Source organism: Strix aluco, chromosome 2 (genome assembly GCF_031877795.1).
Source record: "Strix aluco isolate bStrAlu1 chromosome 2, bStrAlu1.hap1, whole genome shotgun sequence".
NCBI lineage: Eukaryota > Metazoa > Chordata > Aves > Strigiformes > Strigidae > Strix > Strix aluco.
This window is the reverse complement of record NC_133932.1, coordinates 80,537,955-80,556,090: the sequence shown is the minus strand read 5'-3', so window position 1 is coordinate 80,556,090 and position 18,136 is coordinate 80,537,955. Positions and strand designations below refer to the sequence as shown.

General features: G+C 39.0%; 1 protein-coding gene across 2 annotated transcripts in view; it reads right to left on the bottom strand.

Annotated features, from left to right (window-relative positions):
* The window catches only part of ABCC4 (ATP binding cassette subfamily C member 4 (PEL blood group)), a 155,472-nt gene that overhangs the window by 13,956 nt on the left and 123,380 nt on the right, over positions 1–18,136 (bottom strand). For both annotated transcript variants that reach the window (XM_074815448.1, XM_074815444.1), the window contains 3 exons: positions 17,406–17,495; positions 16,773–16,945; positions 10,369–10,474 (listed from right to left, as the gene is read on the bottom strand). In XM_074815448.1, the coding sequence (XP_074671549.1) occupies positions 10,369–10,474; positions 16,773–16,945; positions 17,406–17,495 (369 nt within the window). The remainder of the gene's footprint in view (positions 1–10,368; positions 10,475–16,772; positions 16,946–17,405; positions 17,496–18,136) is intronic.

The following is an 18,136-nucleotide window of genomic DNA, read 5'->3' as shown; positions in this document are numbered from 1 at the left end:
GGAGACCTAGACAGCAGAACCAGGACTGCACCTTTTCTCCCTGATGCTTCCTGCAGCTAATCTATATTGTTCTGTTGCACAGGACTTTGGAAAAGCAAACATTCATTTTGTAAGTGAATTTAAAGTCTTCTTTGTGGATTAATATAACTAAAAGAAATATCATTAGCCACAGAATGAGAAAGAGCATGGACCCTTAAAAATGCTGTAACAAATACCATGTACTTATGGCTATCCATAGACACAAAAAAGAAAGTTCTAAATCTTTCTAACTTTCAGCAACAAAAGCAGACAAACCAAGAGAACAATAGTTATAAAACATTCTGAGAAAAAAACCAGTCCAAGGTTGGAAGTGTTCAGCAACAGAGGAGGGGGGCATGGGAATTTATTTCAATTACTATTGAGGAATGACTAGTATTCTTATTCACGTTCATCTTCACCATAAAGCCAGAGGGAAAATGGGACATTTAAGAGTTGATCATAAATGTTTTTATTTCCTATTCAAAAGGAAAATAATTCAAGCAAATTATCTCCTAGGGAATACATCTGATTTAATTTAGACTTGGAGAAGACATCACCAAACAACAAAATTATTATTAAAGTTCAAAACTCCACTAGGAGTACAACTTTGAACAATGTTTTCCTCAGAGAGCATACATCAAGATGATCTTCAATAAAGTCCTGGGAAGAGGAGAATATTCAGGAGATGCTTCTGGTTACATCATATTATAAGAAATATATTTACCCAAGACAATACATAGCTTTGTGGGAAAGAGTCAACAGCCTGTGCTCCAGTTGGCATTAAGTTCAGATGCAAGCATGTTCTGTCTCTTCCGTCTCATCATGGTTTGTCAAAACAGATCAGAAACATGTACATACTTCTCTGAATAATCATTTATAAATACCAACCTATCTAAACAGGTTTGCGAACATTGAAGAACATTGAGAAGGCCACAAATATAACTCAGGAGCCATTTTAAAGTGGTTTTGGGTTTTTTTTTGGTTTTGTTTTCTTTTTTAAGGGGTTTTTCTCTCTCCCCCCCTTTTAAAAGTTTTGGTGGTGGAGCTTTGTTTGGCTGTCTTTTGTTTCTTTGGGGTGGTTTTTTTTTTCAGTCTTCAGGTTTAATCTAAGCATTCCCCAAGCTCCTTCAGGGTTCCTATACAAATTACCAGTAACTCCAGACAAATTTGGTGTCAAATAATGTACATACATATATCATGTGTACAAACAAAGCAGAGCACACTTGAGCATTTACCTTCTTATAATCTGAATTATTATTTTCACACTTTCCAAATATTTCACCTCAGTAGAGTTTAAATTTGCTGTAACAATGCCAAATATGCCTCCAGTCACTGGGATTTGACATGTATCTCCTGCCCACCTTCCCCTGTTTCACAGAAAAGGCAACTTCAGACATTTTGTTCTGTAACCAGAAATAGCGGATTTCTTTAAACTGAAATTACTCCTGAGCTATAACTTAGGGAAAATTGAGCATGCAACACTGCCTGGTAAATTATTCCACATATGAGTTAGCTTTATTTTTCTTGCAGAGGCTTAAAAATCTACCTTCTTTTTCTCTGTCTGACGACACCCCACTGTAAGCTGTCTGGAATGTTGTGGGAAAAAATATCAATTATGCATGTAGTAATGAGTCTTATTCTACTGATAATCATTCAATATTAACTCCTTGTGTATCTTGCTGGAGGAAAGCAGCCTGTTAAGGAGTCACTGCAGATGCTTCTTGTATTGTTCAGTTTCCTCACCTCAAAACATCTGATAAACCAGTGCAGCTTCAACCTTTCCCTTAGAGAGTATGAAGGGACCTCATGCCAGTTCTTACCAACTTGCTGACAAAACTCTCCCTTGGTCAATCAGTAATGACTGTTTCCATCACTGTAAAGCCACATTTCTCAATTGGGATTGCAGAATGGCTCAAATGCGGCCTTGAAGTGATAGAAGATACACTTCAGCTTAAGAAATCGCACTCTTTAATAAGGCTTTTGAGGGTCTTATAAGGTTAGATAAGCTACAAGGATATCATACTTTTCAAGACATTAAGCAATATTGCAGGTGACTGGGCATGTCTCTTGGTTTTATCAGTTTCTGATGACAAAGAACTTGTGGCTCAGCTGCCATGCACACAGTTTTACCTTATCAGAAACCGTCTGCTCAAAGCATCAGCCACCAGCATGTCCTGTGCTAATTTGCTTTTAAACAGTAATATAGTATTTCTGAGAGAGAAAAAAAATCATTCTCTAAAGATGTTTTAGTATGCCTAGTATGGTCTGGATTCCATACCACTGTCTTTAAAGAAACATCATCCGACCATCCTGTCCTTATACTGATGGAAACACATTTACACACAAATGCCTGACAGAAAGAGATCAAGGTGCATAAAACATTGGCTTCACTTCCTGTAGTAATTCAAATCCAGCTCTTCATTTGAATGCTCCCAGCTAAAGTACTGCCTCAATAATTAGTTGTTTTATTTGGGCAAAAGAAAAAATCTTGTTGGGCAGCCCTCCTCAAATGGAAGCAGCTTTTAAGAACTCAAAGATGCCCATGTTTTGGAGAGATGTGGCTTAAAACTGGCAAAGAGAATCAACAGTCCTAATATCTTTTCAAGTGCACTGGGATTTTGACTCATTTTAGAGACAGCTGGGCCAGATGTGGTATATACAACTTCATAGACACTTTATTTCAGCTGACAACACCTGCTCTGATACATGACCATAGCTCAGTACATAGCACATAGCTCAGTATTTTATGCAAAATCTGGCCTAAACATCAGTATCTTCTCTTAATAGTAAAGATGCATAAATTACTCAGCTTTGAAAACAATGTGTTCACTGTTGATATTTGTTGAACTCGATTACTAAATTCCAAGAAAGAACATGGAAGGATCTGGTTTTCCCTTGTGGTTTGCTAAACATCAACCCAGTTTCAGAAGATCTGGGAATGGTAGAAATTGCCTTTGTTCAGATTCAAAAGAAAACTGATCATTTCTGAAAAATCACTTGCTAAATGCTCAACTCTTCCAGAAACTCTGCAAGTCTTGAGTTACCAAATGAAAGGAGAAACCTAACAGTTCCCAGGCCCTTTGCTTTCCATCAGTTGGCCAGACAGGCTCCAACTCAGCCAAGAGCCAAGTAGGTAGGCTGGCATTAATCACACGCAACATCTGGTGGAACTGCTTAAAAACACCAAAGAGTCTCCCTGAAATATTTGATCAGCTCTTATAGCTAAATGCTCTTTCCTAAGTTTTCACCTTTGATTGTTTCAATCCTGAAAATCTGGACATCCACAGTTTACCAGTCACCTTACAGAACACATGTACACAAGCAATGTTTTTACTGTGTACATACTGATATTCAGGTATGCCGACACCAAGTATTCTTTCACCTCCCCTCTGCAAGGCATCTCACCTATCACCATTAATTTCTGTCTTCTGCTCCATGCAGGTCCCCTTCTGTGACTATCCTTCATATTCTTACCTTCACATTTCTTCACTCAAGAGACTTTGGTCCTACAGCACAGTTGGGATTTTTCTTAGATTGAATAGAAAATAATAAATTTTAATATTCTAAAATTCTACTATTTCCAAGACAGAGACTTAGTCAAAAATGGAGTTTTATTAGTGTTTGTTCCTTTTGAATAATGACAGCAGGTGCACAAATATGAATGTAGCAACTTTACTGTGGATTACTGGATTCAGATCCACAAGGTACTTTAAGGTTTCTACGAAGAATTAGGTGCCTAAGTATCTTTGGAGACCTGATCCCTAGTTTCAAAAATTTGGCTTTCATTCAATCCACTATAATCCATTAAGCTCCCTTTATACTCTTTTAACAGAATAAACGACTTCAATAGCACACGCATAATATGCAATAATATTTCACTACACTCTAGATACTGGGCTAATGTAAGGTCAAAACCCTTTTCAGCTCTGTGTTACAGAACCAAAAAAAATACCCATTTTATACCCTTACAGTTCTCCTACTTTAGAATTTTGAAGGACTGAACAACAGCTCTGAATGTAGCCCTAATTACTTCTACTATTCATAAAGTTTCATGTTTTACCATCCCAGGCTTCAGGAAAATTTACAGTCTTGCCAGTTGACCTCTCTTAGACATCTTATGTACTTGAGGGCCTGTATCTAACAGCAGGTAGCTCTCCACCAAAGAAACAGTCCTATATGTACATACTTAAGAGGAGAGACTCAACGCTAACGGCAACGTGCAGAGTTTTCACAAAGAACTGTTCTGCAACTAGGACTGCACATTTCTGTATCTTGCAACCTACATAATCCCCCCTAAACAGAATGTCTAGGATTTACTGTAAAACATATTTAAATATCACTGCTGGAAAACAAATAAGTAGCAAAAAAGCCAGCAAAAGAAGAGGCAATAGAACACAGCACCACCTTCCTACGTTCTCCACATCTCCATCTGAAGCTGGGCCACTGCAGCGAAAGCTCACATGAAAGCATTGGTACGGCAGCTGGAGCTCCCCAAATCTTTCAAGAGTTCTGCTTCTCGCTGGGCTGCAGATTCAGATTCCTTCACGCTTATTCTCCTTCTAGCTCCATGACTCTTGCATTTTTGGGAGCACAACACTTCAAAAGGAAGGGTGGAGACTGGCCTTAACCTGACTGCCCTGGGTACACTGGTGGGTATGGCATCTTTCTGGGAATGGGGAACATTGCATCCAGACCTCCTCAGACAGAAGACAATGTAAAGCACAGATTTCTTCACTTCCTGGAAGAATGCTGTCATCCCCATGCTAAGGAAGGGCAGCATTGCCATCACTATCATGTTTGCTTAGGTTGTCTTATTAACACCACCGCCTCATTTCCAACTGGATGGATGAAGGATACTGATGCGCAATACTGGGTCAGATACCAGAACTCCAGAGAGACAAGCGCTCAGACCCTGTCTACGGCACAGCATTTTCTGTCTAGCTGTAGGTGACCTCTTCATCATGCAAACTGCCTGGCTCTTTCTCCAGTTTCCCCTTTGCCTTCAAGATGTTTACACCTACTCTTGGTGGACTGATTGCCCTGCTGAGGTTAGACGTGTACGGTGCATGAAACACGGTACCTGATTTATGAGGTCCAGATGTTCTACCACCATAAACATAACATCAGAAAAATGAGAACAACTGAACGAGGGAGGCTTACCGGAAAGATGTGGGAAGTAATTTTCTATTGACCAAAAAAACAACTCAAGTCTGGCTGTGAAGCACATTGTATTGTTACCTTGAATATCAGTCATTTCAGAATGCAACCACAACAGGTTTTCCCATAAATAAATCAAATCTCTTCCCATGATTCTCTTCATCAAAAACTTCCTATTTGAATGACAGTTTTTAATTACTAGATCAAGTTCTGCTTGCATGAAGAGTTTCCAGTTCAAAGAAGTATTGCACTGATATGAAAAGTCTCTGTGGAGAAACGTCCTTGTCATTGGAAAATGCACAAGTTTTGACTACTCTGTGGCTTTCCTATAGAAAGACCACAGCATAGTATATAGAGCAAACAACTGCATCACACTCTTGTCAGATGCATATACTTAATTTGCTACTGATCCACTATGTCCCTGGGTGAGCCTCAATTTCTGTATGCTTCTGTTGTCCCCTCTGTAAAAACAGAGTTTCTAAAAAGTATTTCTCAACCTGGAGAAGAAGCAAAGAGGAGGGGGAGGAGTGGGTGATGAGGATTTTATGAGATCTGACTGGAAGTCTTGGGAGTGGTGCCTCTCGGCTACCCCAGGCTGCTCCTGGCTGGGTTTGGTGAGCTGCAGATGCAGTTCATGTAAAAGGCTCTCTCCCTCTAAAGTGAGGACAGGGCAGGGAAACAGCTGTTGCGGTGGAGGGAAGCTATGTGGAATGAGGGGCCAGAGGAGCGAGCCTAAACTGAGCTTCTGCCAGGATTTGCCATCACAGAAGAGGCAGCTGCAACATTTATCCCATCCTTCTGCCAGGAAGCAGGGTGGCTGCCTGTGCCAAAGAGCAAAACGGGTACTGCTAGCACTTGATGGGAGGAGTTACAACTTGGGTTCTCAAACTAATGAAGAAGAAGGTATGAGAAGATCTCCTATGAGACTCTGGAGAAGCTCAGAGGGAAGAAAAGAAAAAAATAAAAGAGTTTGAAAACCACTGGATTATAATTTTATGGTAGTATTATTTGATGGTCTGACTTAGCAAGTCTTTCGAACTTTGGTTCCAAAGATTGTATGGATACTTCCCTATCTCACCCAGGTGTTTGAAGTTTAATTAATTAATGTTTGTAAAGAGCGTTACAATTTCCAGATGAAAGGTCCTATGCAAGTGCAATGTAGTATTACTCATTGAGGTGATTGGGTTAGAGAGTATCACGTTACACAATACAGCTCTTCCCTCAATGATTTTAAGTGTTTGAAGTTCTGATAAAATATGTTTATCACTAAGATAGATATAATGGAAATACTCTTAAGGCGTGACCTGGATTATGAAACCAGAGGTATGGTTTTGGGAATGGAACAAACGAGAATTAAAACAACTCCTGAGGCCAGATTTGTCTACAGTTGTATAAAATCTATTCTGTTCTTCCTTTTTTTCCTCTTCCAGTAGGCTTTTCTTCTCTTCTAAAATAGAACCGGTTATTACGATGGGTGTGAGCAGACATGCAACAGTTCACGTTCAGTTCCTATTTCCATACTCATCCAACTTGACATTTTCTCATGACTTTCTCAAAATTATTTTCTGTTCAAATTTTTTTTTAAAAAATGTTTGGATTAACTCTAAAAGTGAACTTTTTTTGGGAAAGCTCTGCTTTAACCAGCAATTAAATTGAATTAAGTCAAAAGCTTGTGGACAACACCAAACTGGAGATTACAGTCAATACACTTAAGACAGGTTGACATTCAAAGATAATTAGATCTAGACAGGCTAAAGGAATAGGTCAGCATGAACTTCATGACACTCAACAATGACAGATGCAAAGTACTGAATCTGGAATGGACTGACCCCCTACATCAGTACCAGTTTGGAAGTAACTGCCTGAGCGTCAGCTGTGCTGAAAAGGAGGTGGGGTCCTGGTGTTCAGTAAGCTAAACAGGAGTCAGGCAGTGTGCCATGGGTATCAACAGGAGTGCAGATCAAGTGAATTGCTTTATTCAGTGATCACCATATCAGATCTGGAATATGGTGACCAGTTTTGACCCCTTAGTACATGAAAGATGAGGGTAAATTGGAGCTAGTTCTAAATAGGGTCACCAGGGTGGTCAGTGGACTGGAGCACTTAACCTATGAGGAGCTGACACAGAAGGGCTTGCTCACTCTGGAGAACAGATTGCTTCAGAGGACTTTACAGCAATCTTCCCATACCTACAAGGAAGTTACTGAGAAGACAGAAGCAGGCTCTTTAGTGAGATACACTATGGGAAAACAAGAAACAATTGCCATAAACCCAAGCGAGGCTTCAACTGGATATTAAGAAAATAAAAGGTTTCATGGCAGATAATTAAGCACTGGGGCAGGTTTTCCAGAGAGGTTGTGGAATCTCCATATTTCAAGGTTTTCAAGACCCAACTGGAAAAAACCCCGAGCAACCTGATCTGAAATTAGTGCTGACCCTGCTTTGAGCAGGAGGTTAGACTAGAGACCTCCTGAGGTTCCTTTCAATCTGATTCAGTGGGAAGGGAGGGTAACCCTAGTTTGTGTTCAAGGTTATGTATACTTGTTCAGGAATGGGCTTGGACTTTTGCAACTGAATTAAGAGAGTTGAACAAGTTTGAGCAAAATTCGTTTGAAAAATAACATCACTCATTATTTGTCAAAAGACAATTGTTAGGTTCCAACTTTGTTGTTCTTCCCTCATTTTCTAACAAATTTACTGTGATAGCAAACAACACAGATTTGGGATGGCTTATAAATGAAGGCATTATTGCACCTATTGCACCTAGAGGTCTCAGTTAACAAGAGAAACAAAACCAGGGTTTTTAATAGTGGGCAATGGAAGAACAATACACTGCAGTTTGTGCATTCTTACTCTTAAAAAAGAAGCTGCATCAAGTTAAATTTGAGAATTACTAAAATACATTATTGACTAACCAAATTTTAAAATACACTGAAAGCTTTCTTTAGTGGAGTCTTCTCAATTTTTGTGATATTTAAGTAAATGATTAATTTTCCATGAATGCTGTTTTTATTGTTAACAGCACTCATTAATAGTTAGTCTTCTAGAGGAATATTATTTTTCCTTGCATTTTTAACACACATTTTTCTTATTCTTCCAAAATTCCGTTATATTCCCACTAGGAGTTACATGCCTGAGTAAACCAAGTAATTAAAAGTGTAACTAAAGTACAGCTGCCATAATTCTGATCATTTTAAATACGCGATCATATTTCCAATTTGTCTGGAAACAGAATCAATAACTGAATAAGGATATCAAGAAAACAGGTTTGTTAAGGGAGTCACATGTCAAGTTTCTTCCTTTTTTCTGTCCTATGCTTCTCACACTACTCTCTCTCCAAAATATTACAGCAACCAGTAAGAAGATGAAAATGAAGCAACGAAAAATATTTAAGAGTTACTAATGACTGTGGACTCGAAGGCACATCTTGCAATGAGTTTCTTAATACTCTAAAGAGTTCAAAGGCATTCAAAAGAGACTGTATTAAACAATGTATGCACATAAACGAACTTTCCTTTTAGGAAACTAGAAATCTTAATAGTGGCTAAACTGAAACAACATCAGGTTAAGAATAATGTACAGACTCTAAAAATGCAGTAAGAGTAGCTATATAGTTGCTAATAAGCACTTTGGGAAGAATGGCGATTTCTAGGCTTTGTTGCAATGATTTTTGGCAAAAAAAAAAATAAAACGTCTAAGTTTTCATTACAACTGCATGATATTAAAGGTAAAACTAAGAAAACATCTTCATGGAAAGAGCATTCTGTGCATAACATGCTAATAGTAGTTAATGAACCAAAACCCACAGAAATCCCTTTGGACAGCTAACAAACACACAGAGCTATTAATTAGGTCACAGTTGTTTCCTCACAAATCTTTTGTTCACTTTAGTTGTAGAAAACACCAACATATCCATTAGACCTGTGGGGAGGTATTCACCAGTGAAGAAAATATTTATTTATTATATGTTAAATGCTTGCAATTATATGAATACTTATGGCAGTTCTGCTGGTTTCTGTCTTTGTAAGTAAACTATAATCACTCAGTTCACAATCTATTCTGCTCCTCAGAACACCACTCACCTCAGCAGATCCAACTGTTTCATTTTGTGTACTTCAGGCAACCATTGTAACTCAACCACAGATTTTAAAATGTTTTGAGCATCCAGTAAAAAAAACATGGAAAGAATTAACATGCTTCATTTTCACAAAACAAAAGTTGAAGAAAGTATTTTTTTTTAAGGTTACCACCGAGGCGTGAAGGGTAATTTCTGCTTGAAGCCCAGTTAGATTTAAGTTCCGCTCGCAAACACGGTTTGCCCACTATGTCAGTTACTTCATTAAATGACTGTGAAGAAAATGCTTGCAAAGGGCTCCTGTTCCTACTGCAGAAAACCGCAGGCTGCATGTCATTTCAAGGACACAAACCAGCCTGATTTCCTGAGAGCCTAGGGAAGACCACTGCCTTTATGAAAATAATCAGCAAGTATTTCCTAATTTCTATGCAGGTGCCCTCTACTGTGGGGCAGACAAGATGGCAGAGAGGGTATTTCAGAGTGGCAGAGTATATCACTGCTCTGTTGGGAACAAAGATGGCAGAAGCTGCTGGATTAGTGGTGCTTCATCTTTTCTGTTTGAACCTCGCTTTAGAAAGCTCGCTATGTTCATTACCTCACCAGTCTAGTTCCACTTCTCCCACCACCCTTGCCCCAGGGCAGCTGCTGCCTTAATGTCTCCTACCCTGGAACCTCTACCACTTCCTCCTCGCACATCCCATACCACTAACTATTGTCACTGCCTCTCTCAGCCCACCGAGACTGAATTAATAAACCTGACCGAATCCAGCTGACTCTGTCCAGAGCCTCTTGGGTGTGTCTTCACAGGCTCCTAGTGCTAGCGGAGTTTATTTGCTCAGGTCTGCTGCTGTGTCTCACCTGCGATGGGTTCATGCCTTGCAGGTTGGAAACCACAGGGCCAGATAATGTAAGAAGTCTTGTCAGGTCATTACTTCTCCAGTTTTATGAGTTATCAATCACAGCACCTAGGATAACTAGGTTAAACTAGGGTAAGTCTAAGGTATGACCTCAACCACTGCCCACTTTTGGATCAAAATTAAGAAGAAAGAGTCAATAGCATTATTCTTCTTCAGGAACAAAAAAAAAAAAAAAAAAATTTAAACAGTTAACTGTCTTACCATAATCCTGTCACTGTCAATAATGGTGTTCAAGCGGTGTGCAATGGTCAGCACTGTGCAGTGAGCAAACTTTTCACGGATGGTCTTTTGTATGAACTCATCTGTTCTGAAACACAGCAAGAGCAATGCAGACAAAAATTAAGATGCTTGCATGGATAACTGAATGGCAGTCAGGTTTTATGACTTCATCAAACATGACTGTATAGCAGGAAATATGCTTAGGAAGTCATTAAAGTGCTTCTTCCTCTCGTTATACTAAATGACTTGAAGGCATATCACGAAACATACTCCAAAATCCATTCTCTAATACTTCAGGAGAAAAGAGTTTCTTCTTGCAAGTAGAGAAATAGGCTTCATTTCAGGAGACTGACTTCCCAGGCTTTGATTACAGAAAGAGGAAAACTCTGTAGAGTCAGATATTCCTACAGATTTCTACACCAAAAAAAAGTAATTGTTATTTTCTTTCAAGCTTTAGTTTCTGCAAACAGCAAAGAAAAGTTTGTGAAAGTAAATATCCCTAATTGCAAATGAACTGAAGAACAAGACAGCCTATAACTAAGGTTCTTGATTTCAACTGCAAAAGGGGATTAAATAAAGGAGGTGGTTGGCATACTAAGCTAGGACTGGAGTAGCTCAAGAACTTGAATACAGAAAAAAAACAACTTGGCATATTCCGAAATCAAAAGTGTTAACTGGAATGCACAACCCAAGGAAAGGGATAAAAGCTTTCAAGTTAAGAGCCTCAACTTACTATATGAATTGACCACCTAAGGAAAGGATATCAGGAGGAAACATAAGACTTGAAAAGAATGAAAATTAAGCTAGAGCACAGACACTGAAGTACAGAGTTAAAGCCTTAACTGTCACAAATAAAGCTGAGAATTGAGAAAAGGAAATAAAATTATACTGAAATATACGTAAGACACTAAAATTTTCTTTAGCTATATAAACAAGCATTAAGGCAAAAGAGGTGCAATACTCATAAAACTAGAGATTATTCAAGTAACTAACTGTACAAGAGAAGCATTGCCACCACCTAACTTAGAGCATACCAGTGAGGCTTAAATGTGCAAATCTATATTAGCCCTCTCTTTAGTCAATGAAAGAGGAAAGGCATGGCTAGAAGGGGAATCGGAGAAACTGAATTAGGCAGCCATCAGGTGATGAATGCCCTCTAGAGGTAACTGACAGCCCACATTGCACAGGAAACCTTTGCTCTCAACCTGGGCACAAAGCCAAGCCATGTGAATACTCACATGGTGCCCATCAGCCTTCAAAAAAACCCATGAGTGGCGACAATGGAGAAAAAGAAACTGGAATTCTCATCCAAGATAAGAAGGAAGACACAAAGAACTCGAAAGATACTGGGGTTACTTGGACCAAGGAAGCTTCAGCCTAGAAGTCAGTCACTTGAAGGCATGGGTCTTGTTTCCAAGATTTCTATTAAAATATGAAATTGTAGTTTTATATATAATGACTGAAGAATAATAAATGTTGTAGATAGGGTTAAAACAAGACAAAGGGGATATCTGGATAAACTGGTATATTTAGGCAGCCATGCTGTCTCCAGCCAGTTGCTTGCAAAGTCTTAATTCTTCAAATTGTTAAAAGTAAGTAGAAAATCAAATAAAATACAACAAAGATTCATGCAACACATCTTCCTCTGACAATTCAGTATTTTTTTAGACAGAAGTAGTACTTTACATTGAATCTGTCTGCACATGATAAATATTTGGTATCACTTCACAAATCAAGCAAAAAGAATTGCTCTGATGCCACCATGTCAGGAGGCACTAACAATAAAAAGTGGATAAAGACAACTCTGGAAGAACAGGATGACTTAAGAGGAATGGAGTAACCATCAAGTTTCCATAGTAGGAAGCACAAGCTCATGCTCTGAAGGACTGAACATAACTTCTGTTACAAACTAAGTTTAAGCAATCAGCATGACAAAGGAATAGACAGATCCCTGCTAATGACAGCACAAATCATCAGAGAGAAGGAAGACATAAACAGTTAAGAGTTCCCATGCATGCTCACTGTCATCTTCATCTGGGGACAGAAACATATAAGCTCTGTCATGAGCTTAAGAGAACTGGGTTCTGGGCAGCAGTCTCAGAAGGCTTGGTCCTTCTGCTCCGACTTTCTAAAAGAAGCTAAAGAGCATGGTGGGAAGCAGGTGTTCCTCAACTCCTCCTTTTGAACCAAGGACAGTATGCAATCAGGGAAAGAGACAGGAGGAGAAGTCAGGACCGAGCCAGACTCTTTAGCCCTGTGTGTTAACAGTCCTCTTGAGAAAAGGAAGTTGTTCATTAATGCCCCACATCACAGCAACACCAGTGCTTTCACCCCAGTGTTAACGCATGTATCTTTTTTTGCTATCTTCTCAGCAATGCCTCAATGACCTGACTACCCTTACTTTCAAACGAAAAATATCAGGGCTATACATGAAAGCACTCAGTAGGGAAGAGGCTTATATAGACAGTGGGATGTGCTCTCTGCAGTGGTTAGAATAGCGAAACAGAAACAAAAGGTTCAATACTCCCTGGAATTATGTAAAGAAAGCCTTTTTCTTTCCTTATAGTCAAGCTCAAGGTGAGGTTTCCTGCAGAGCTACTACAAAGCACAGAGAATCGTAGCTTGCTCAGGAATTTTGAAAACAACTTTTTAAAGGGTTCAAAATTATTTGTAACTCTCAGGTTATTTCTACTGTTAACTGAGGAGAATGCCTCATCCTTGAACATCCCTGTCCTCTGCATTCATTTATTATATCTTCCTTTATTACGTGCATTCCTTATAGCACCACCTCTTCCTACATTTACAATAGAAGCCATTTCTCACTCTTAGATAGATACTATCAAACTATTATCTTAAACAGGTATTTCTTGAATATAAGCTTATCCCTAGTAAGAAACTGCTGGCCGTATTGTGGATGTTCTAAAATGAGACTACAAAGTAATCAGAAACAGACCTAACAGTTCCATCTTCAAGTATCACAGTATGAAATCTCATGAATACATGTCCGCTGATAGGGACTCAATCAGATCCTCTCTAAGGTTCATGGTAGATCTTGGAGTATAGTTTTTGGGGTGTCAGGCAGAAGCACCATCAGTAACCTCCATGGAAATCTCAGGACGAAGGTAGGAAAGGCAAGAAAATCTAGAAGACTAAGAAAAGGATCTGTGTACAGAATTACACGCTGACAGAGTATGGAGACTATATCACATGCAAATTAGAGCCATCTACCCTCTAGAAAAGCACCAAAGGAAGCAGCATTTCTGTTCTTTTTTCAGGGCATAAATGAACCCTTTGTGGCACCTATCCACACTGAGAAAGTGGCCAAGCAAGTGCCAAGTACCAGGCAAGCGCCATCACCCAACTCAGTGGATCAAACCCCATCATCTTTCAGGCACATTGGAAACCAAAGATGCAACCTGAATACCAAAATGAGGGCTGCTAGATGACAAAAGCTCAACGCTAATCTGATTATATGAAAATGGGAACCAGGATACTCCCCATAGCAAGGAACAGTACAATAACAAAGCACAAAATGGTGGTATAGCTGTCCCACTGGCATTACAGGTTGAGAACCTAACACCAAGTTTCACAGCAACCCAAGATCTGGTATAACCTGAATTAGTTGACTGTGTAAAAAGAAAACTATCTAAAGAGCAAGAATAAATACAACCTGAATGAGAAGCAACCAAGCTGCTGAAAGCACCACTGGATAAGTCATTATCTTCAGTCTAATGTCCTCCTGGGATTGTCCTGGAAGCATATCTCACACTACAGAATTCCTGAGTGGCTTTAGATAATTTCTCCAAAAGAGAAACAGTTACAGATAGCAGTTAGATGTAACGAAAGGTTAAACCTTACAAGGGTAAGCTGGCTAATGAACTGAACTATGTGCAATGGCTGTTTTTACCAAACTTAATGAACAACCAATGTAAAAACGTGGCAGTGAACTGGTCCCAAAAAGTTTTGTCCTCTATAAACAGTAAATTACACATAATACTGTAGTCAGTGCGCAGAAAGCTTAGTAAGTTGAACTTAGTACTTAAAGTCTCAGTTACTAAGGATCTTTTTTCAATATATCACCAAAGTGACTACAGAAAGATTTTCAGCTCTTCTGCTCCAGATTTCATACAACTTTCCAGAATGGTTCAACTACTTTAAAATGAATCCATTCTTCAGGGTGAGAATGCTGGCTTCAGAACCAAGAAGATAAGATCAAATGAAACGTCTGCCAGTCATCATGTAAAACATGCAAGTAGTCTGACTTAGGGCAACCTTCCTTATGGCAAGCTCCTCCTTTCCCTCATGACAGTGCTGACACCCCTGCAGCATTCAGAGCAGCTGGTGGCTACAAGGAGCAAAGGGGAAAACAAGGGTATGTATGGGAGCTCTAAGATGTAAGAGGAAGGAAGATGGATGAACTCCAAATTCCTTCCCTTCACTTCTTTGCTCAGCTTCACTCAGCAGCAGACAAGAATGGCCTAGCTGAGCTGGAGAAACATGGCGGGGAGTCCCTCATCCTTGGGGAAGGTGCACACTGCACACCTCTCACCCTGCTGTCCATCCACTGCCTCATGCCACTTCACCCTTCCTTCTCCTCCTCCCACCCCAAAAACCCTGCCTTCTCACATGTGCTTCCAGGTTGAACTGGAGAAGGGACATGGTTGCAGCAGCAGTTGAGGCAAAGAGACTGAGCACCAGAAAAACAAAAAAAGAAATAGTATCTCCAGAGCTGGCGGCAGCTCCCCATGGTTTCCTATCCCAGGTGCTTGATACGATGTGTGCTTGCCGCCAGGCTAGAAACAAGGGTGCCAGGTATGGGGGTTGTGCATCAGAAAAGGAGGTTTTTCCTTACATGCCAAAAATGCCTCCCTAACTGCTCAGTTAAGCAACCCACATCAGCATTTCCTGATGAGCATCCTATCAGATTGCACAGCTGAAAATACTTGGCTCTAGTTATAGCAACACATTAAGGAAAAGGTAATAATGAGTGTAATGCAAACTGAATTCAAAGAAGTTCCAAGTTATTATTTGTATTGTTATGCATAGAGTTGATACAAACATTTACCTTATTATAATATATATTGCAGCACACATTAATCAAGATCAATTAAATGGATAGTGCAAGTTGAGAACACACACATGTGAGATGCCAAAATAGGGAGGATGAGTAAGACAGTATTAAATTTCCACAGCTATGATTAATCACAGTTAATCTATCAGAGCTCAGACAAAAATAAACTAATAGCCAAAAAAGGGGAAAAGAAAAAAAAAAAAAAAGAGACAACCTCTGGGAAGGGAATGCACTTCTCTAAAGGTTTTAGAAATACACTGTCAGATGAACTGCAAAGCTACCCTAGTGGCACCACTTCTCTCCCAAGAAGATGTTATAAAAATGAGTCACGCCCAGATGACATACAAAATCCTTAATGCATCTGTTTGAGGGACTTGCTGTGTTATTGTCCTCTTTGGACTTCGAGTTCTCCCTCAAGCCATAGTTTGTTGGAACTATATATTCAGCTCAGACTAATTGATGCAGTACGTTTGCAGTATTGTTTCCAAAGTATTTCCACCAGCGTTTCAAATGTTTCAAAAATTAACAGTGGGGGTACTTAGCTATTGGAACAATTTAACAAGGGTTGTCATTGAATTTTTCTTCTATTGAGGTTGGATGTTTTTCTAGAAGTACACTCTAGTTCAAACAGGAATGAATTCAGCGAAGTTCTGATGGCCTGAGTTATACAAGACAAAATAATGGATGATAAATGAGTCCCTCCTGTAGCTTTAAACATCTCCAAATCTGTTTTGCAATTCCTGTGGTGTTTAGGACAGCTTACCTTCCCCCCCGCCCCTATTTTATCTGTAACTTATTACACAGTGGCATCTGAGCCATCTGAAAGGACAGCATCTCATAACCAGAAGTATCTGGTTTTGCTTATAGCCATTTTTCACCTTTCTAGTTTTGGGTTTTTTGGGGGGAAGATTAATTAAATTTTATTTATTTATTTATTTCCAAGAGACATATCTTCCAGAAATCAACAGAACTCAAATTGTTTCATGGCTATTCTGATGTTACTGATGTGCATTTCCAAGGAGGTTCTTGTCTTGTCTATGACTGAAAGACAAATAAACTTTGAACATTAATTTCCCAAACTCTGTGGAATGCACTGAAATTAGGGATATTTTGAGCTCTTAGTTTATATCATCTGCTCTGTAGCCAAAGCTCAACCGCCCCATTTTGAATAGATAGTTATGATGCTATCATTAAAAACATAAAATAGCAATACAAACTACAAGAAGTACAAAGCATTTAAGTTCAGCTCTGCAGTGCAGATGATCATATTAGAAGAAAAAACAGCTCATCTTAATATGACAGATTTTGTTTTTACCTTGGGTCCACATTTGCTGTTGCTTCATCAATGATAAGAATCCGATTTTTTTTTAGAACCGCTCTGGCAAGACACACCAGCTGTCTCTGACCAACACTAAAATTAGACCCAGATTCTGCCAGCTGCATCTCCATTTTATTTGGTAGATCTTCCACAACCTCCTTCAGTTGCACCTGTTGACATGTCAACATATTGTAGGATGAGTAACTCTCTTTTAAATCAGCTATTGTGTGTCTGATGACACAACAATAAGTATGCAAGGTTTACCTTTTATATTCTGACACAAAATGAGTAAGTGCCAAGTTGGATTACACAGTGTGTCAGTTATTAGAATTCTAAAAACATTAAAGTACATTGTTAAGAATCTATTAATGTTCATTAAAATTAAGATATGAATCAAAATGTAACCAAAGCATCATTCCAAAGGATAATTTTTTCATAAGAGACTTATATAACAATATACATGTCTACACACACATGCACAAACACACACATATACAAACGCACACACAATGATCCACCTTTTTCCATCAACAGCTATGCCCTTAACATCTAAAACCTAACACACACAAGCACTGTAGTGTTATTTGGTTTGTAAATATCAGATGTACATTACTAGATTTAATAAGTCACCTCTTCCAATGCATTCCACAGCTCTTCGTCGGTGTATTCATTGAAAGGATCTAAGTTTTTCCTCATAGTTCCAGTGAATAAAACAGGCTCCTAAAACCCAGTAAAATTAGCATTCCATTATAAGCACAGGTTTTATATTGCAATAGGTAATTTAATAATAATCAGAACTAACAACAGCACAGAAATATCCAACAACAAGCTACCTTTTATGAAATGCAAAGGTGTATTTCACAATAGCATGCTTAAAGTGGGGGGGGGGGGAGGGGGGCGGCAAGGGGGAAGGCAAGTGTTTAAGCAGTCTGTATGAAGATAATTTACCAAACAGGACAGGTCTGTTTGCAAATTGCTGTACACAGTTATGTCAGTACTCAAACGGGCATTTACATGCCACTGTTTTGATGCCACAAGCTATATATATATACTTACATGAAATCACTGCTATCCTCCTGGTATTGTTAATGAAAACCAGCAACTACCACCGTCAATGAGCTCACAGTCCTAAATTACATTTGGGCAGTTTTGAAAATTTGTTTTTGAAGTACATAAGCCAGAGAGGAATCAAAGAGTTCACAATGCCTTTCTGGTTTTCCTTCTCTATTTGGTTGTGGGTTTTTTTTTTCATTTCATACCATAAAAGCCCATCAATTTACCACCAGAGCCTAAGAGGAACAGCTTTCACCATCTCAACACAACATTTAAAACCATACACATAGAAGTTAATCTATACTGCC